This window comes from Macaca mulatta, chromosome 11 (assembly GCF_049350105.2).
Source record: "Macaca mulatta isolate MMU2019108-1 chromosome 11, T2T-MMU8v2.0, whole genome shotgun sequence".
In the NCBI taxonomy this organism is placed as follows: Eukaryota; Metazoa; Chordata; class Mammalia; order Primates; family Cercopithecidae; genus Macaca; species Macaca mulatta.
This window is the reverse complement of record NC_133416.1, coordinates 12521261-12542178: the sequence shown is the minus strand read 5'-3', so window position 1 is coordinate 12542178 and position 20918 is coordinate 12521261. Positions and strand designations below refer to the sequence as shown.

The window sequence follows — 20918 nt, the reverse complement described above, 5'->3', positions numbered from 1 at the left end:
GGGTGGCTTGAGATAAATTCAGTGTAACGTAGGTGTGTTTGTAAGCCGTGAAAGGGACCATCTCTCTGCTGGCGACATATGTTTTCTGGTATGGATTTTGTTCTAAAAAAAGGATGACTGGCATTCGGTAGAATCATTCCAAAATTCACCTGGAAGGCATCCACATGGTGCCTTGCTTTCTCCTGACATTCTGGGCACCACGAGGAATTATTCTTGTCTTCAGCACTAGCAGGAGACTTTTCCTGAACACCTGCTCCTCTTTGGAGTTGTGGGTGCAAAGGGGTCAGAGTGACCCCGTCTTCATGGAGCTTTCGGACACCATGGGGACAGTGTGGCACGATGTCGGGCTTGGGTGGGATGGAGGCTTTCCCCAGAAAACAGCTGCCGATTCCAGGGCGGTCCTCGACCCCTCCTCCCTCTGTTCCTCCACGTCATGTCTGAATTAAGGCTGTTCTATCATAGCGGGGGTGTCATGTTAACTGGAAGTGTGCTTTTGTAAATAAATTAATGGTACATTTGCCAAGGACAGCGAGATGTGATTTGATGAATCCAGTGTGGAAAAGGAGAAGGGGCTTGGCGGGGTGGGGACGTGTGTGATGGCAGCAGAAAGGAGCAGCCATGAAAGCTGGTGGGATGGAGGGTCGCGCCCGCATTTCCATGGGGTCTGTCGATGTTTGTGCCACTAGACCTGAACCTCTGTCTCCACTTCTAAAACCTGCATGGTGAGGAAGCCCCTGATGGGCCTGAGTTGTTACTTCCCATGGCCATTGCTGGGAAGGGCCCCGGACGCCTCTCCTGGCCGGTGACGGCCCCAGGACTAGACACTAGCTTCGTCCTGAGCTCTGCGAGGGGCTTGGGCTCCACACACAGCAGGTACCTGCGCATGCCTTTGGACGTGAGATGTTGGCGCTTGGCTTGGAGGCCACCGCGATCTGGGTGTGGTCAGGACTGGCTCATCCTTTGGGGAGAGAGCACCTGCCCGGGGGCTTCTCTGAGGTGCATAGCCCTGCAGTGCCCTCACAGGATGCCCTGTCCTGCGGGGACTTCCTGCCATTCCCCTGGACCCTCAGGTGTGGGAGCCAAGTGTGGTGTGTGTGTGTCCCGGGTGGGGGTGCTGAGGACACCACGTGCCTGCTCGTGCGAAGACCCGAGGCACTGCATGGGCTCATTTCCAGGGGCCTGTTGGCATCTGGGGGCCTGTGGGTGTCTTTCCACTGGCAGGAAATAATGGGTGGCCCATGTTACCTTTTTTGTCTTTTTTTTTTTTTTTTTTTTTTTTTTTTTTTTTTTTTTTGCCAAAAAGCCCTAATGCCAACGTTGCAGTCCCGCTGTGGGAACCACCCATCTCAGGCTCACTGGCCCTTCTGTTTCTGGACTGTTGCAGTGTTGTGTTGGGATAACTGTGTTAACTTCGTTTGAATTTTCTTCCTGTTCCTTTGGAATAAGTGTCGATAGCTTGTGCTGCTTGTTCACCCCAGAGGCAAGGGTGTCCTTTAGGCCTGGCAGAGCACAGCGGTGCAGGGAGGTGCTGGGCCTCGGCCTCCCTTGTCCGCAGCCTCCCTTGTCCGCAGCCCTCACTGCACGTCTGCTCTTCGCTCCTCGTGCACACGGCCGGGGTCACGGGCTGCTCACTCTGCTGTTTGAGATCGTCTGAAAAGGTGATGCTTACACTGAAGGGAGATTGGGGGTGTGCGGCTGATTTTAAATAGGAGGAAATGACGGTAACAGAATGAGCAATGCCTAGCACTTAGTCTCAGGCCTGAGAAATTGTGTTTTAGAAGCAAGGTATCCTCAACTCCGGTTTTCTTCAAATTAAATCTTTTAAAGAGTCCACAAATAACAAATAGTTAAAGCCTAAAACTATGTAACAGAGGGCCTAGAGCCCAAGCCACTGCCACCTCTGATTCCAAGACACCTCAGCAACTTGGTCCTCTTCCTCAGAGAACCCCGCTTCTGCTCCTCCCTCCACGCTCCTCTTCCTCCCCCTGCCCCTCCCTTTCCCTTGGACAGCCCTCCCCTTCCCCCACTTCCTCGGACAGCTTTCTTCCTCCTCTTCTCCCTGCCTGTCCTTGGGCAACCTCCTTGGAACTCCGGTTGAAATTCACTGGTCTGTGAGGCCGCCCATTTGACAGACGAGCATGCTGAGGCCAAGGCACAAGTGAGTGACTCAGACCCACCCAGAGGCTGACCCAGAGGCCGTACCAACGGGTTGTCCCTAATGCAAGAGAAGCAATGATGCGGCTTCACTGATCTCCAGGGAAAGCAGGTCGATAACAGGTTATAAACATGGGAACATTTTGGAAAAGCCGTCGTCCACCTGTCAGCTCCATCTCTCTTGCCCGGAAGATGTAGGGAGAACCTGCCTTCAGCCCACCCTCATCCCGTAACAGGACAGAGGACAAGGGCAGAGACCCAAGTCCTGTCAGTGCCCTCAGGAAACCCCCGTTTCCTCCTCACGGTGGAAGTGGAAACCATCCCGCTGGATGATCTTCCCGGGGAGACCCTCCACCCTGAAAGCGAGGAATCTGGTGTGAGCGCACACACATTCTTGGTGCCATCACTTTCTGCAGCTGAACACTGCGTACGTGGCCCGTTATTCTTGCTAGTCCGGTGTTACTGGGTCCTGGGAGTTTCTGTGGGCTGATGGCAAGTGTTTACCATTGTGTTTAGAGAGAACAGAACTTTTTTGTGTCGAAATCACATGATAACCATTGCCATGTGATTCCTTGGGTTGATTGGGGTGGGGGATGCTCAAGTTTTTTCTGAGGTCTAAGTGCTTGTTTGAGACAGTCTCACTTTGTCACCCAGGCTGGAGTGCAGTGGTGCGATCTTGGCTCGCTGCAACCTTTGCCTCCTGTGTCAAGCAGTTCTCCCTGCCTCAGCCTCCCGAGTAGCTGGGATTATAGGTGTGTGCCACCACGCTTGGCTAATTACAAAAATTTCTAATACAGGAAGGGTTTTGCTGTATTGACCAGGCTGGTCTCGAACTCCTTACCTCAAGAGATCGGCCCACCTTGGCCTCCTAAAATGCTGGGATTACAGGCTTGAGCCACTGTGCCCGGCCCGATCCTGACATCTTTTAAAGCTGCCTTCATGTACCAAAAGCCAGTCTATGTTTGAAAATCAGCCTTGTTGAAGAGCCTAAGAGGAGAGGGATATACTTCAGCTAGGTAAATAACTATGCATATGTTAAAAATATGGGCCAAAATCTATCCCAAATATTAACTCTTCTGCTTTGCGTTTTATATCCATTAATGGTTATTCTTGCAGTATTAAGATTTTTAAAGATTCTTTTGATAATTGTGAACAAATTACTATTAAAACTCAGCTGCATTTGTAACACTTTAAAGAACTAACTGATGACATTATTTTTCTCGGAGGCATTTTGGATAGTTACATAATTGTTTATCTCTTAGCCAGAAATCTTTTTTTTTTTTCCAGAGCAGAAACCTGAAAAGAAACATTCCTTTGCATTAAGTGCTATTTCACTGTGTGACAATCAAGTTTTGAATGTGAGAACAAGATCATCGTGTATTTTTGGGATAATTCTTGCTTAATAGTGATAATGCTGAGTGTTAAAATTATGGAACAGTTTGTTTCTTTGAAAATTACTATTTGCCTGCTCACCAGATGGGAGCTGATGAGAATGTGGATGTAAAAATTAAATTGTATTTAGCTTGTATAAAAGAAGTTTAAAAAAGCTTTTTTTGTTTTGTGCTACTACTGAAGTTGCTTAGCTGTGGAAATGAGGTGATTGCAGGCACCTAGAATTTGATCTCCTTCACTTCCACGATGGGAAGAAATTCTCCAAGAAGCACAGGAATCTGACTTTCTGATATTGAGACTCCTAGGCGTCAAGCCCCATGGAAGGGGTGGTGATTACATGAGCGTTGGCGTTGATGTGGGCATCCTCCAAGCCGGACGCAGGGAGCAGGGAAGGGCAGAAAGAACAGGCCCCTCAGGAGCCATGAGAAAATAAAGTGTTGGCAGCAGTGGTGAGGGTTGGTGTCAGGGGCCAGGAAGAGGTGGTGAAGGGGGGAGCATGTGCCTCAAGGCAGCCCTGGAACCCGCAGTCCCTGCAGTGAGGTCTGATCTGCAGGGGACATGGACGGCCAAGCGGCAAGGCCCACAGACAGCCTGGACTCTGCTGCCTCAGAACTCTGGTGGACGTTGCAAACGGCCCCACAGGGTTGCAGTGCACATTCCTCGGACAGAAAGAAGACGCTTGGAACTGTTCGCGGCACGAAGCCAGTGCCCTGTGAACAGTGGCTGCTGCTGTCGTGACTGAGTGCCGTCCAACTGGGGACATTTGCTCTGCTCAGTTCACTGCCTTCAACAAGCTTGACGCATTGAACGAGGGCTCAGCCGATAATATACTCTGTAAATACTCTCTCCCTGCTAGAGTGAGCAAAGCCCAGGGAGCGGGTGGTTCTTCAGTATTACTCAAGTGTTTGTGGCAGGGCCAGCTGTGCGGCTGCCAGAGCGAATGTGACCAGGAAGCCTCTGTCCCCCCGAGGTGGCCAGCGATCCTGTTACATGTGCCATAGGCAGAAGGTGGGCACTGCTGGGGAACTTGCTCATGTTCCTGTTTTCTGATTGGAAATTCAAGGTTTCTGAGCATCCTACTTCGAATTTGTAATTTGCTGAGACTTGTACACATTTCAACGCTTGTTTTTTTCTGCTTTTCAGATCTATACAACCTGGCGTTTGGCCGTGGCTTCCAGGACAGGCTGGATGCAGAGTGAAGTCCTCTCCTCACTGTCAATGTTTGCAGATGTCTTCTTGTATAAACTTCGTATTTCTTGAGACTTTGAATTAGGTTTTTACTTAACTGGACTTTTAAAATTGCCATGCACATAACTTTACCAGTTACAATCTTGAGCTAACATGGGTTTTTGGTTTTTGGTTTTTGGTTTTACTTTGATGAATGTTTAACATTTGCATGCTGGATGTGGGGGTGGAGGTCATTTATCTGCTTTTCATTGCCTTCTTGGTTATACTTAGTGACTTTCAGGTAAGGTGTGGAAGGCGTGGTACAGGGTGAATTGCAGGCCGCACTGTGGCGCCGTGGAGGACAGGTGCGGGCTGCAGTGGTGTGCACAGTGGATGAGAGACAAGAGGAGACTTCCATCCTTGAGGGAAACACACAACAATTTAAAAAACTGATCGTCTAGCTTACATGAGGTCCAACAAATTCAGTTTGCAAAGTTTAACTTCCAAGTTAATTTAGTAATTTTTCCCCTAAGTCATTAATTTAGTAGCTTATGTTTAAATATATTTCTTTTGTCTAAAGGAGGCCATAAATTCTAAAATGAATGACTAAACATGTAATAATTTAGGCATACAGCACCTGAAGGGAAAACTGCCAGTATGCTAAAATATTGGATACAGATGCTTTTAAAAAATATAATGTAGCATTCTTACAATGCATGTGCTCTTAGCGTGTAACTTGGTGGGTAGTTTTGAACTATATTTGTGGGAATGTGTATCTTGAATACTTGAGGCTACCACTGCAGATGTGTGTGTGAGATGTATAAATACTGAATGTTATTCTCCCTTCCCTTAAATGGAAAACATTAGCTCCCTTTTATTTTCATTTTTATTTTTTATTTTTTGAAGTGGACTCTTGCTCTCGTTGCCCAGGCTGGAGTGCAATGGCACAATCTCGGCCCACTGCAATTTCTGCTTCCCGGGTTGAAGTGATTCTCCTCTCTCAGCCTCCTGAGTAGCTGGGACTACAGGCACCCGCCACCACGCCCAGCTAATTTTTGTATTTTTATTAGATGTGGAGTTTTGCCATATTGGCCAGGCTGGTCTTAAACTCCTGACTTCAGGTGATCTGCCCACCCCGACCTCCCAAAGTGCTGGGATTACAGGCGTGAGCCACCGTGCCCAGCCAGCTCCCTTCTGTAATGATTTTTTATACAGTTGTTTTTGCTTTTTGTTTTTTTGAGACGGGGTCTCACTGTGTCACCCAAGCTGGAGTGCAGTGATGCAAATCTAGGCTGACTGCAGCCTTCACCTCCTGGGCTCAGGTGATCCTCCCACCTCAGCTTCCTGAGTAGCTGGGAATAGACACATGTCACCACGCCCAGCTAATTTTTTTTTTTTTTTTTTTTTTGTATTTTTAGTAGAGACAGGGTTTTGCCATGTTTTCCAGGCTGGTCTCGAGCTCCTGGGCTCAAGCGATCTGCCCGCCTCAGCCTCCCAAACTGCTGGGATTACAGGCGTGAGCACCACATCTGGCCCATTTTTTTTTTTTTCCTTCCAGGATTAGAAGTCGACTTTCAGAAAACCCTTCAACCTTGCAAACTTAATTTTCCATAACAATATGCCTCTAGGATAAAAAGAAGACAGAAAGAAAGTATGTGTGGACTGCAGTTAAAAATTTTCTACACAGCATAGCTTAGGAGAGTTGACATTTACAAAGAGCAGGAGGCCCCTTCAGTGCCTTCTAGGCATTGGGAATGGCGGTCTGTGGGCGACCCTAACGTGTGCGGCGTCCTGAGACTTGATCGTGGTGCTCACGCTTTTCCCGAGGGCCCACCGGGAGTACCAGAGACTCTTCTGCAGTCGGCCAGCCAGGCAGCAGCTGCTGGAGAAGGAACAAACAGTAAAAGACAGATGTACACGGTGTTGTTGTGGCAGAGAGGTTAAAACCAGGCTCACTCTGTTCTTACAGTTTTAAAAAAACTAATAATGAAGTCCTTGAATATGTATTGCATTTCAGGATTTTAAAGCAGTTATGGGTGTGTCTGTGTGTCTCTCTAGCTCCCGTTCGGGTGCTGCCTGTGAAGAGAGCTCAGAGACGCCACCTTTCCTTGCTGAGGTGACAGGGTCTGGAGAGGTGTGAACCCCGTGTTGGGGGGGGGGTGACTGACCTGGGGGGAGGCTGGGTCAGCGGTGGGGATCCACCCCCACTCCACATTTCTGTAGGGAATCCACAGTTCTAAGTCTTTATGATATGGGTAACATGAACCTGGAAGAGGTGTTATTTTTTAAGAAGTAAGTGCCATGCTCTTTTTTCCTCATACTTCCCCCATGTTTAAGCAGCATTGAAGGATAAGGCACTAGTAGCATGTTGGTTTGGAAACAATCTTGTTGGTTATTTTACCTTCAATCTGATACTAAGGTTGCCTGGTAACAGAAGTTTTCCTTTAACAACATGGAACTCTGTTGAATCTGTTGCCCCATTGGCTGAGCAGTCTGAAGTCAGTGCCCTGGCAGCTAAAGAGGCCTTGGAGGAAGGCCTTGGAGGAAGCCGCTGGATGGGCAGGAGGCACCCCCCTTGATTGAGGGAGAGAGGTGCAGTTTGCAGGGACCCCACGTGGCACTTGTGGCTCTCTCCTGCCCCCTGCTGGCTGCCAAGCAGCCTCGCCACAGTGTGCTCAGCGTGAATGTTCATGGGGCAGGCCAAGGCTTTTGTTCCAGAAACACTGACTTCAGAAACCGCAGGCTGTGTGTGTTGAGCATGGCAAGAAAGACTTACGTGTGTCTTAAACCTCTTGAACAAAGCAAGTTGATGTTTCAAATACATCTCCAAGGCTAATGACTTTGCTATGGTCAATATTCAGGAGAAAATAGGGTTTGATGAAATAGAAGCACAGGAGTGGCAAGTGAGGTGCTTGTGCCCCGTATGACTAAGCAATGTCCTGGCCGTTCCACACCATGGCCTCTGAGCAGCCAGCGTGCAGATACTGGGTCAATTTAGATGGGACTCTTGGAACTGTCGGCCGTCCAGGAGAAGTACGAGGAGTTGTGCCTATGATCATGGTTCCCGCTACTGTGTCCAGCAATGTGCCGCGTTCCGATTTCAGCATCAGGGCAGACACAGCCCTGAACACTATCACTGAGGTAAGTCCCAGTGCGCCCCGCCAGGTGGGCGCCCGCTGACGCTAACCCGATGGCCCCGGCCATTATTATCTACCAGTGCGCTAGAAACAGGCTTTTACAAATACCCTGAATGAGAGCTTCTCGTTCTTTTCTCCCCCCTGGAAAAGTAGGTTTTTAGACTGAACATTTTTGATCTCACTCCCAAAAAAGTTTTATCGCCTCTTCTGTGTGGCCACCGGCCCGGACTTAGCGTGGCCAAGACCCCGGATGTGCCCGTGAGTACCTGCAGCGCTGAGAATGGCTGGGCCGCAGTCTCCTGTGATTGCACCAGCATTAAAATCCGCTTTTTTTTTTTTTTAAATGTTGAGCCTAAATTTTCTTTGAGCCTCCAATTCCCATTATGAGGAACCCCTACCTTGATGCTGAGGGTAGAAATTGAACTGAATGTTTTATAATTGTAGTCATTGTCCTGAACGCACCACTGCATTTGTTATCTCTTTGGTCTTGGCTGTTGACCTCATTTTCCCCTTTGTAAACTGGGGATGTTAAATTACATCTAAGGCAATATTGGGACTAGTTTAGTTTTTTTGCCAAGAGACAATACTGAAACATACTCTTCTGTTTGTTTTTTTCTTTGTGAGACAAGGTCTTACTCTGTCACCCAGGCTTGAGTGCAGTGGTGTGATCTCGGCTCACTGCAGCCTCGACCTCCTGGGCTCAGGTGATCCTCCCACCTCAGCCTCCCGAGTACCTGGGACCACAGGCACATACCGCTATTCTGGGCTAAAAGAAATATATGCCTATCCTCATGTTTGTGTGTCACACTTGGTGATTCACGTGGGAATCTGAAGATCCGTACCTAACGCAGGAAGCATTTCATTTTTTTAAAACTTGATGTCTAAAATTTTCCAGAAATTCTCAAGTTTTGATTTTTCTTGTGCGACTTAGTTCTCACGAATATTTTTCAAAGTTTTTTTTTTTTTTTGTAAACCCTTGGCATGCAACTTATTTTGAGCACTGGTAATTAAAATAACAAGATTTTAACATACAGCTCAAATGGTTAGAAATGCTTAGCACTCATTTCTTGCTTTTCTGAGTGTCTTAAACTTTCTTCACTTTCTTTGTGAAGGAAACCTGCCCAGGTTTTCCCGTGTTCACTGGCTTTGGGGGCAACTTTCACCTTATTTTTGGCAGTCACTAATCTCTGACCTAGACATTGCTTCTGTAATCCTGGTGACGGGCGTCACGGCTTTGCTGCTGTGGGTCCAGCCCGGCTCTGGGCTGACCTTCACGCTGGGAACGTGAACATGAGTGTCTGTTTCACAGAGGGGGGATTCCAGCATGGCTTGCACTGCTCTTTCACCAGCTTTAGCTGGATTTTTGAGTCTGTGAAAGTTGGGTATGCAATGGGAGGGATTGAAGCTTCTTTTTTCCCTAATCGTTACCTAATTGGCGCTTGCCCAGAGGGAATGGGTGGAGAATTTGAGAGCAGTCACTGCAGTTAGCTGAGCATCTGAAGATGTGGGACAAAGCTGGTGTTGATCTCCCTGTGACGCTTTATTTTCAAGTTTCCACACAAAGCATAGATGCTTGTGGTATGTGATGTACACTTTCATTCAGGAAGAAAATCTCTCTTTAATTCCAGCGTCCTCTGCTATAAATAACTTTTTTTTTTTAGATTGTAAATATGTAACAAATGTGTAGGGTCAAAATTTGAAAACCAAAACACGTGAGGCAAACACCCCACAAATGGTCAGTTCCACCCGCTTTGAGGGACTGTGTGATTTTATTATGCGATTGTTTTAAATTCAGTTTTTCATTCATTCGAGTTTCTGAAAGCTAGGTTAAAAAATTTTCTTTCTTTTTTTTTTTTTTTTTTTGGAGACAGGGCCTCACTCTGTTTCCCAGGCTGGAGTGCAGTGGTGAAATCATGATTCACTGCAGCCTCGACCTCCCAGGCTTAGGTGATCCTCCCACCTCAGCCTCCTGAGTAGCTGGGACTATACGTGCATGCCACCGTGCGTGGCTAATTTTTTGTATTTCTACAGAGACGAGGTCTCCCTGTGTTGCCTGGGCTGGTCTCGAACTTCTGGGCTCAAGCAATCCCCCTCTCTTGGCCTCTCAAAGCACGGGGGTTACAGGGATGAGCCACTGTGTCGGACCTTAAGTTAACTGATTACAATAGAGAAAGAACTGGAGCGTGTAGTTAGTTGAGCCTCCCGTTGGCCAGGCACAGCCACCTTAGTGCGTTTGTGTGTGTCCTCATTGCCCTTCTGATCCTGAGCTCCGAGGAATGAGGCTGTCTTGGGAGTGCTGTGGTTCTAGTCTCGTGATGGGTGAGTGACGCCGGCTGAGCTGATCGAGGTCACCCTGGCAAATGCTGCAGCTGCTCAGGAGTCGGGGCAGGGACGAGAAAGCCGCCAAGGATCCCTCCGTGGACCCCTGAAGGGAGAGGGACCGAGATGTGGACATGGCAGCTGTTTTCTCCAGAGCCCTGTTTACTGACGGCCAAACAGGGTGAATCCTGAGAAGGTTTGAATTTGGGTCTGAACTGGGCTCGTCTGGCCGTAGAACAGGAGCTGGTGGCGAACTCAAAAAATGAGGGCATGAGGCAACTTGACGTGGGTGACTCCAGGTCACTCCAGCCACTGTCCTGAAGCCGTCAGAGGCTGAGGACGTGTGGGAGTGAACGTCTCTTCCCTGTCTGGCCACACACCCTCTGTGACCCGTGACTCCTGGCCTGGCCCTGGGCAGCATTTATGTTTGGGGTCTGTGGATGGCTCCAGTTGTTCAGTCAATTTGGTGATTCTCATGGGGTGATTGTGCCCCAGGGGATGTTTGCACCGTCCAGGGAGGTTTCTGGTTAGAACTGGGAGAAGGGATGCTTCCAGCACCTGGGACTGGAGACAAGGGACGCTGCGGAAAGTTCCTCCAAGCACAGGGCGAGCTCCATAGTAGGCGTCTGGCTCAGGACGTGGCCATGTTGCGCTTCAGAAGTCCTGGGCGGATCTGATGTGGTGAAGTCGTCATCTGCTTTGGACACGTGCGTCCTCATCCTCATCCTCACTGATGATTTGCTTCTTGCCAGCATTGATGCTTAGCTGACGCCACAGCCCCTCAGAATCTATGCGGTGCTGGTGAGTGGGTCTTCCCGGCAGAACAGAATGAATGAAATACCTCAGAGCAGGTGTTACACATTCTCAGGATGTGGCTGCAGGGAGTTTCGGTTGGACTCTTCATTCCTTAGCGCTGGCTGGTGCATTACTCTGTCCTGTAAGCTTGATCAGGTCACATCAGAAACACAGTAGGTGGGTGCCACGCTGCTGTCAGGTGTCGTGAAGGTGGCGGTGACCACAGCCTTGTAATTCCTTGTCATAGTGGCCCCACCACAGACCCAGGGGCCCGGCTGTGTTTGGTCTTGAGAGTTTTATGCTTTTCTGGGCAGGGTCTCCCCTGTCTTGAAGCTTCCCTGCCCTTTTTTGGAGACTGAAGGAAGGGAAGAGGGGAGAGAGGATTTGCAGCAATGTGGCCATTCCCACAGATTTCAATGTGGAGTTAAGGAGCTGAGACCCCCCCACCTGCCCTCTTGTGTGCCTCAGGCCCCTCCTGGCCCCGGGTCACCCACACCCTCTGGCTTCCGGCAAGGGCTTCTTGGAGAAGCAGCCAGCTCCCCGCAGCCAGTCTTGGTCCAGCCAGTCTTGGTCAGTCCTGAGCTAGGGTATTCCACAGTAAAGGAGTGACGTCACCTCTCTGAAAAGCATAAGGAGCCCCGCATGTGGTGGTCCTGAGGGGGCCACATCCTGGGCACCAGGCCAGTGAGTATCCCCAGATGAGTGTTTCTGGCTGGGAAGCAGGCTGGCATTCGGATTGAAGTCCTGCAAAGACTGCCATGGCCAGAGCCTGTACAGAGCAGCCCAAGAGCTGGGCATATGCTGGGCCTGGGTGGATGTGGAGGCTGTGCCATGGGGGCACGGGGGCCCCTGCTCACAGCTCACCTCGTGGTCACCCAGCACTGACCCACCCACCTTACCCTCCTACCCACCACGCTGTGAACTCACCTGCCACGGATCTCTACTCACTGTCCAAAGCCCTCTGCCCACACACGGGCTCCTGGCCTTGGGATGCTTTGGGTTGCACCAGGGCTGCAGAGCCTGGGTCGCTCACTGTCCAACTCTCCTGGGGAGATGTGGGCCCCGCCCTGTGTCCCAACAGTAGCATTTCTGCAGCAGATGTGGGGGATATTCACAGGAAGAGGGACACGTCCAAGTCCATAAATAGTTGGTTTTGCCACCAAGTGGATGACAAAACACCTTGCTGTGTGGGGCCGCTTGGAGGTGGGAACAGTGGGCATGTGGACCTGTCCGGCTGTTACCTTGGTTAACACCCTGAGGTGGAGTCTGAAAAACCCCGGTGCACACAAGCTTGAGAACTGCTCCCATTTCTGACACCAGAGCCCATTTCCCAGTGGAATCCCAGAGCAGCAACTCAGGTTCTTGCTCGCGTGTGTGGCTTTGTGTGCGGCTTCCCGCCGGAGAGCAGAGATGCGGCCCGGGGCTGAGTGTGGCCCCCCGGTTATCCAGCTGCCTGCCTCCTTCCCTGCCTGCGCGTGGAGGCCGCCTCTGCACGATGATGGCGGTCACTTGGTGTGGTCCTTACAGCTGTTGGCCCCATCCCACTCATCCTTGCCTGCCTGCAGAAAGCTACAGGACTGGCTCTGCCTTTAAACGTCCTGACCGCCCTGGCCTCCCTTACCCACAATGAGATGCCGAGAGCTGAGCTGTCCCGCTCGTGACTAACTCGCCACTGCCTGCAACCTGCTCTGCTGCTTGCCTCACACCCACCCTGCTGTGCTGCCTGCAGGCCTCCCCTTTCGTGAGAACCTGGGCTGTGCCCAGGCAGCCCCCTGTGTCACTGAGGCCTGTCCTGCTCCCACATGACCTCCAGAGCTCCCCTGGGCCCCTTGACCCGCATGAACGGGCTTCCCCTGGTGACTCAGGCCCCTCCTGTCGCTTCCTGGACCTCAGCGCAGGCCCTGGGGCTGGCAGGTGAGCACCCAGCACCCCCGCTAACCGCTTGGCCCTGCTGCTTCATGCTTACAAGAGCACGTGCGACATGGCCAAGGCATGAGGCCACCACCAGGAGCTTTGCATCCCCCGTGTGTGGTGCCAGCCACGATTAGCAACAATGTCCCGGGGACAGAAATAAGCCTGGGCACGGACACTGGCCTGAATGCTGTTGTCCAGGTAAGAGAACCCCGTTTCCTCGCATTGCTTTCTTTCCTTTATTTTAGCAACTTGTTTCTTCTGTGCTAAGAATGAGCCAGATTTATTATTACTCTTTCCCCCCAACCCTTTGCTAGCTTGGCTTTATGTCGGTCATACTGGCCAGAACAGGGTAAATTTTTAGCTTCTCTGCCTTAGGGAGAGCCTGTCTTTATTGATTGAAAGTGAGATGATATATCCAGTCCTTGGGGTCCTGTTTCTATGCCACCTAGACTAGGGGAGCTTTAGCACCATTTCTGTGGAGCCGGCCTCTCCTGCCTGCGTTGACGAGCGAGGCTGCAGGCCCAGCTGCGGGAGCCTGCAGGAAGGGGTTTGAGTGCCTGGTACCTACGAGCTCTGGGACAGAGCCGTGCCCACTGGGGGCCGCTGCCTGGAACCATAGCCTTCCTGGTGAGATGAGAGGTTCTTTAGAGAGCTGAAATCATGCCCTCCTCGGCAGGCAGCTTCACCAACATGTGCTGTGGGGGGAGTGGATTCTGCCGGTCATGGGCGTGGTGCTGACACCCGCATGGTGGCCCCTCCAGTCCCTGATAAGCTGATCCACCTCTATGGTCAGGTAGTTCCACAGGCCTTTGCTGCAGAGAGGGTCCTCACTCAGCTGCAGACGGGATGGCGGCCACCTTGGCACGTTGGGGTCACGTCAGTGGCTTGGCCGCCTGGCGCCTCCTGGAGAGCAGCCGCTGGCCTTTACCTTAGATGTTCACATCCAGAAGGGCTCCAGAGTTGGCGGTGAAAACTCCCAGCCCTGTTGAAGACTCCTTAGTTCAGCGTGGCACAGAACCTCGGAAAACAGTAGTTCTGCTCCGGGTTCTTCCTTCAGAACTGAGTTCCAGTGCAGGGAAGGGAGCAGAGGGGCCATGAGGTCAGCTGAAGCCTCCTGTGCCTCCCACTTGAGCTGAGGGCCATCTCTCTCCTGGGCTTTTCCCTGTTGCGTTCCCTAGTGCTATGCTGGCCTTGCCGAGGCTGGCCCCGGCTCGTTTCCTAGACTTCCTTGGGCCCCACGCTTGACTCCTGTTCGTTGAATGCCATTAGGGTCCGGTCATCACTGGCTTCACTCTCCTTCAGCACCTTGTAGATGTCCACACGTGCTTCCACCCTCGCACCCCGCACGTGGTGCAGCATTACCCCGGCCAGCCAATTTTTTGGTCAGACACTGTTTATCAGGCCGTCATAGGAGATTCCATAGAAAGGCCACAGGTCGAAGAGGCTATTACTCCCAATATCGCAGGGGCCGTGGCTCTACACCCCTCCTGTGATATTGTTAATATCCTAGGGAAGAGAGGATTATACTACACCCAATATCGCAGGGGGTGTACCCCCACCCAGTGATATTGTTCTTAATGTAATCCACCTCCCACCACCAGGGATATCGTTCTTAATATCCAGGGGAAGACAGGATTACATTATGCCCAATATTGCAGGGCAGTGTACACACCCTCTGTGATGTTGTTCCTAGTATCCAAAGGTAGAGACGATGATATTACTGGCCATATTGCAGGGGGTGTACACCCTTCTGGGATGTTGTTTTTGACATTCAGTGGGGGAGAGGATAACATTAATCCCAATATCGCAGAAGGTGTACAGACGCCTGTGATGTAGTTCCTACTGTACAGGAGAAAGAATATTGCTCTCAGTATCGCAGGGGGTGTAACCACACTGGCCCCCGAATATTGTTCCTAATATGCAGCGGAGTGGAGGCTGATAGTACTCCCAATATCCCAGAAGGTGCACACACACCTGTGATAGAGTTCCTAATATCCAGCGGGAAAGAGGCTGATTTTACTTTCGATATGGCAGTGGGTGTACACCGCCCCCAACCCTGGGGCATCGTTCCTAATATCCAGGAGGGAAGATGATGACACGGCTGACAATATCGAAGGGGGTGGACAATTCTTCTGTGATATGGTTCCTCTTATCCAGGGGGTGAGTGGACGATATTACTCCCAATAAAGTAGGAACCTTACAGCCACCCTGGGATTTTGTCCTTAATATCCACAGGGGGGAGGTGATATTACTACCAATATTACAAGGGGTGTACACCCCTCCTGTGATACTGTTTCTTATATCCAGGAAGGGAGAAGATGGCGTTACTACCAATATTGAAGAGATGTACAACCCCCATGGAATATTGTTCTAAAGATACAGGTTGAAAGAGGTTGAGATTCCATCCAATATAACAAGGGGTGTACACCCCGCCTGTGGTATGCATCGTAAAACCTAGAAGAGAGAATAACATTGCTTCCAAAAACACGGTGTGTACACCCACCCAGTGATATTGTTCCTGTCATCTAAAGGAAGAGATGATGATGCTACTCCCACTACCAGAGAAGGTACACACCCCCCTGTGATACTCTTCCTCATAACTTGTGGGGGAGAGCATGATATTACTTCCAATATGACAGTGGCTTGACAGCCAGTCTGTGACATTGGTTTTGCACACCAACTCCGTGCCCCTCGTTTCCCATGCGTTCTCTCCTCACTGTTGGAACCTCGGGGGAGGCTTTGTCTTTGGTTACAGATGAAGGGTCTGAGAGGTTAAGTAAGTTACTGGAAAGGGGTCCCGATCCAGACCCCAAGAGAGGGTTCTTGGATCTCACAGAAGAAAGAATTCGGGGCAAGTTCATAAAGTGAAAGCAAGTTTATTAGGAAAGAAAAGAATTAAAAGCATGGCTACTCTGGCCGGGCGCAGTGGCTTACTCCTGTAATCCCATAACTTTGGGATGCCGAGGCAGGTGGATCATCTGAGGTGAGAACTTCGAGACCAGCCTGGTCCAACATGGCAAAACCCTGTCTCCACTAAAATACAAAAGATTAGCTGGGTGTGGTGGCAGGTGCTTGTAGTCCCAGCTACTAGGAAGGCTGAGGCAGGAGAATCGCTTGAACCCAGGAGGCGGAGGCGGTAGTAAGCCAAGATCACGCCACTGCATTCCAGTCTGGGCAAACTCCAAAAAAAAAAAAAAAAAAAAGAATGGCTGCTCCATAGGCAGAGTGGCCCCAAAGGCTGCTGGTTGCCCATTTTCATGGTTATTTCTTGATCATACGCTAAACAAGGGTTGGACTATTCATGAGTGTTCCAGGAAAGGGGTTCCAGTAATTCCCAGAACTGAGAGTTTCTGTCCTTTCCTTTTTAGACCATGTAGGGTAACCTCCAGATGTTGCCATGGCATCTGTAAACTGATGGCGCTGGTGGGAGTGTCTTTTAGCAGCTAATGCATTATAATTAACACATAATGAGCCATGAGGACAATCAGAGGTCACTCTCGTGGTCATCTTGGGTTTGGTGGGCTTTGGCTGGCTTCTGTACTGCAACCTGCTTTATCAGCAAGGTCTTTATAACCTGTATCTTGTGTCGACCTCCTATCTCATCCTGTGACTAAGAATGCCTAGCCTCCTGGAAATGCGGCCCAGCAGGTCTCAGCCTCCCTTTACCCAGCCCCCATTCAAGATGGAGTTGCTCTGGTTCACGTGCCTCTGACAAGTTGGCGTGCGTTGAATGTTCTCTAGTGTGTGGTTGTTGGAGCTGTTCCTAGGAGTAAGAAGTATTGTCAGTAGGAAATAGGCCTCTATTAGCCCTGGAGCTGGCAGTGTGCCCCAGTAGGTCGACCTCATTTTAGTGGTGACCAAACTGGGGCTCAGAGAAATCAACTCCCTCACCCCGCACCCCCAGACTGAGTGGTGGGCTGGGGTTTGAATGTGGGGCTTGAAGACCCATCATCTCCTCTGGTCCCCCAGTCTCTGCTGCCCAAGAGGAACAGGATCCCAGGATCCAGGCCCCTCATGGCACTAGCCACGGTAGGTGGAGATGGGGAGGCACAGTTCCAAAGTCCCCCAGACTCTGAGGCGGGTCGGGGGCCGAGAGCAACCCGGACCTGCGGACCCCACCCTGAGAAGAATGGCTGCAGGCTCGGCCCAGCGGGCAGGAGGTCTGTGTCCTCAGTAAACGTGACGGCGCTTCCCGCTGCTCCAGCCAGGCCGAGCCGTCTTCATGTTTCCAATCATGCGGCCTCCAATTCCCAAGATCAACCCACACAGACAGCGATCTGGGGTCAACAGGAATGAGGCTTGTCAGCAGATCTGACCCACTGCTTCCCGCCAGCCCCGCGGCAGGTTTTGGAAAGCTCTCTGCTGCCCCCTGGTGGGGAGGCTCCGGGCAGGGCTCTGGCTCTCCCAGAACCTCCAGGCTCTGTCACCTCTGCTGGGTGGAAAACCAAACCAGGACTGAAGCAGCAGATGGGTGCCTGATTCCTTCTCAGAGCTCCGCCCACTGGCAAGTCTCTCTCCGGGCCTCAGTTTCCCCTTTCATTAAACGAGGGGCTTGGGGGATACCAAGGAGGGGTAACTGCTTAGTGAGGATGGGAGGTTTCTTCTGGGGAGATGAAAACATTTTGAAACTAGATGGTGTGAGTGGTTGCACAGGACTGTGAATGCACAATTGCCACCACATGATTTGTGTTGAAATAGTTAATCACATGCGATGTGAATGTCACCTCATTTAAAGTGTTTAAAAGAGGGGCCCGGGAGAGTACAGTGTGTGTGAGAATCACGTGGGACACTCACAGTCTCTGAACCTCGGTTTCCTTGCTGTAAACTGGCAAAGAGACCGTGTGAGCCGTGTTCCCTGGGGCCAAGAGATTCCAAGAAGGAAAACCTGGATTCCTGGGCCTGGGATGAGGGCCGGGGGCCGGAAGAAGAGGGGTATGTGGGGACGGCTTGGGGGGCAGCCCAGATAAGGCTTTCAACACTGGGCAGCGGCGTCTACATAGGCAGTCTGTGTAGATCCCTGCATCTCACTTCCCGCAGGGCTGATCAGTGGCCAAAGGTGGGACTGGCCAGGCTCGGCCCAGCCAAGTCTGGGAGCAGAGGACACTGAGTGAGGGATCCCCGGGGCCACCCTCACTGGCCTGTGGCTCTCCTGACACCACAAGAGAGGATCAGGAGCTGACCTTGGGTCCTAATGGGGGACACCTTCCTGGCAGCAGGCTGGCAGGGTGGTGTGTTGGTCAGTGTACTGGGCTCTGTCTCCGCCCCTACCTGCTTTGTGACGGTGGGCCAGACACTTAACCTCTCTGTGCCTCTGTTTCTTCAATGGTGAACAGGGGCACTAGCAGCCCCCACATCCGGGCACAGTGGCCTGAAGGTTAAAGGCAAGGGTGGCATGAGACCTACAGCAAAAGCTCTGAGCAGGGAGCTGCCCAGAGAGTTCACCATCTCCCTTCTGGCCACCCAGGAATCCGAGGCTCATGGTGACCTGGCCCAGGTGTGTTGGACTCAGGGTCCTTCCCATCCCCAAGATCAGAGGGCTGCCACCAGGGAAGGAGCTGGCCTCTAGACACACCCCAGGAAGCACACAGGGAAGGATGCCCCGGGGACTTCGGTAGGTTATTGCAAAAAACAAAAAAAAACTTTATTGCTATTTGACCCCTGCTTTCATGCCTCCATTTCCCAGAAAATGAGCCACGGGAGGCAGGAGACCACCCTCCTTGCACAAAACCCACTCCCTCGGATGCTGTCCTCAGCGAGGGTGGCTGGGGGCCAACCTAAGGGGGTCCACCCGCAGAGTGGCAGAGGAGGCAGGTTGACCCTGCGGACGTTGAGCTCTGTGGCGAAGGTCCTGGCCTTCTGGTAGAAGAAGAGCGACTTCTCGCGGTCCAGGAGAAAGTTGTGGTAGATGGTGGCCAGCCGCGTGTAGATCTTCAGCTGTGCCTCCTTGTTGCCCAGGTCCACAGTGGCTGCCAGTGCCAGCTTGGTAGTACCTGGCTGCATCAAACGGGTCCTGAAGGGGACAGGCCATGGTCAGCAAAAGGGGGACTCAGAGTCTGTCTTCCCAGAGGGCGTTCCTATCTCCGGGTCCTTCCATATGTCCAGCCAATCCTGGCTCACCCCATGAGCCCTGAAGCCTGTGACACTGCTGTGGTCTCAGCTGCAGGAGGTGGGGATGACCCTGACACCCCTGGAATACTTCCTGAGTGTCCCTACGCCCCCACTCACATGCAGCCTCCTGCCCCAGTCCCACCCTCTCTGCAGGCAGTGGCTGCTTTCCCCATGGACTGAGATCAGGGCCGATCCTGCCTGCTCTGAGAGTTCCATGCAGGACCCATGGCTCCAAGCCCCAGCAGGGGCACAGCGTTGAGTGACCCAGGCTCCCCTCTGGCCCCTGTCCTTGCTGACCATTTCCAGGCCCTCCAAGGGCCAGGCCAGGTACACAACCATCTCCCAGGTGTCCTCTCTGGCAATGTTCCCTGAAATATTGACGGAGTGTGACTCCCCAGACATCCACTCCTGTTTTCAATGCATCTTTGGCTCAAACTCACCATCCCTGGGTTGGCCTCCCATACCTCCTCCTTGACCGTCCCATCCCCCACCCGGCTTCTCCCCAGATGCCGCCTCCACATGGGGGTCACCCAAGGGACCTAAGACTGGAGCCTGGCCTGTCCCCCTTTACCATCTCAAGATGGCTCCCAGGGCCAAGGACAAAGTCCAAGATGCAGCAGTCCATTCCCTGACTGCCACACCCCACACACGGAGCAGGGGCGTGAGAAGGCCCTGAGTCACAGCCCAGCCGAACACTGGACTCTGTGCTGGGTGTATGGCTGAGCCTAACATCCTTGCTCCCAGGCTGAGGGACCTGGGAGTGAACACTGACCATACAGGGTGGCCCGGGCTGTGGTAGAGGGAAGCCCAGAAGCCTGTGGGGGGCCCAGGAGGCCCCAGACTCAGCCAGGGGTGGGAGGCAAGGGCTTCCTGAAGGAGTGGGGGCATCCCAAGAAAACAGGAAGGAGCCAGCCAAAGCATATGTCTCTGCGTATGCGTGTGTGTGTCCTCCAGGAAGGAGTTGCTCAGTGCAGGCAGGCCTGTGTGTGTGTGTGTGTGTGTGTGTGTGTGTGTGTGTGTGTGCGCGCCTGTACATGTCAATGTGCCTGTAGTGTGTGCAGCAACTAGTGAGTGGCAGGCTGAGCCAGGACACACCTAATCCACCCTATTCCAGGGCTCTCATGTGTAGACTAAAGGGGACCCCATTTTAGAGGCAATCGGCAAGGATGCCCATTTACCCCTGCCTCTCCGCCAGCCTTCCAGGCCCCATCCAGCCCGGCTTTCTCTCCCACTCTGGGCCCTGGGTCCAGAGCCTCCTATACAAGGAGGAGGGCGTGGCCTTGGAAAGACAGCCTCCCTTGGGAATTCCGAAGGGGCCTTCCTGTGGGAAGCTGGCCTGCGCTGACAGCATAGTCACAATGAGGCCCAGAGGGCTGTGCATGGGATGGAGGTTTTTAGGAGGCCTCTGCCCCTCGACCCCAACCGTGGACGTTGGCCTCTCAGCTACTACTTGGCCCTTTCCTTCCTTCCTGGGCAGGCGGAGTGGGCGGCAGGCTTGACCAAGAGAGAGAAAGGCCTCTTCTGGGAGGCCCGTCCCCTGGATCCCAGGTGAGCCCCTGAGCAGTGAGCAGTGTCCCTCTGGGCCTGACACCTGGCACCTCCCTGTCTGGCTGGGACCTGGGAGGCCACCGTGACAGCTTCTGAGCACCAGGTGTCGCCAGCACTGGGCGGGGGCCTCCCGGGCAGCCCCAGGCCTGTGGTGGGGGATTCGGGGTGGGGTCTTAAGGCTGCCCCAGCTCCTCATGTTGTTCTAAGGTCCCCAAGATCTCAGTCCCTGGACTGGAGCGCCCTGGCCCCTCAGCCCATAAGGAGCACTGACGCGGTGCCAGTGCGATGCTGAGGAGGGGTGGGCACCTGCTGGCCAGAGGGGTGCAGACATCCCAGGTCTGAGTCTGCCACTCCCAGCTCTCCACCCCTGCAGGGCTGGGGGCA

The 20918-nt window shown here is 52.3% G+C and overlaps 1 protein-coding gene and 1 long non-coding RNA gene across 4 annotated transcripts in view; one reads left to right on the top strand and one right to left on the bottom strand.

The window, feature by feature from the left end:
• Window positions 1-1264: 1264 nt before the first annotated feature.
• Window positions 1265-5426, top strand: LOC106996398 (uncharacterized). Its single transcript, XR_003726809.2, has 2 exons — window positions 1265-4554; window positions 4690-5426. It is a non-coding gene; the product is annotated as an uncharacterized LOC106996398 (long non-coding RNA).
• Window positions 5427-18494: 13068 nt separating this feature from the next.
• Window positions 18495-20918, bottom strand: part of LOC722743 (SH3 domain and tetratricopeptide repeat-containing protein 1-like) — a 54841-nt gene continuing 52417 nt past the window's right edge. For all 3 annotated transcript variants that reach the window (XM_077953610.1, XM_077953606.1, XM_077953607.1), the window contains one exon: window positions 18495-18888. In XM_077953610.1, the coding sequence (XP_077809736.1) occupies window positions 18628-18888 (261 nt within the window). In that variant the 3' untranslated portion in view covers window positions 18495-18627. The remainder of the gene's footprint in view (window positions 18889-20918) is intronic.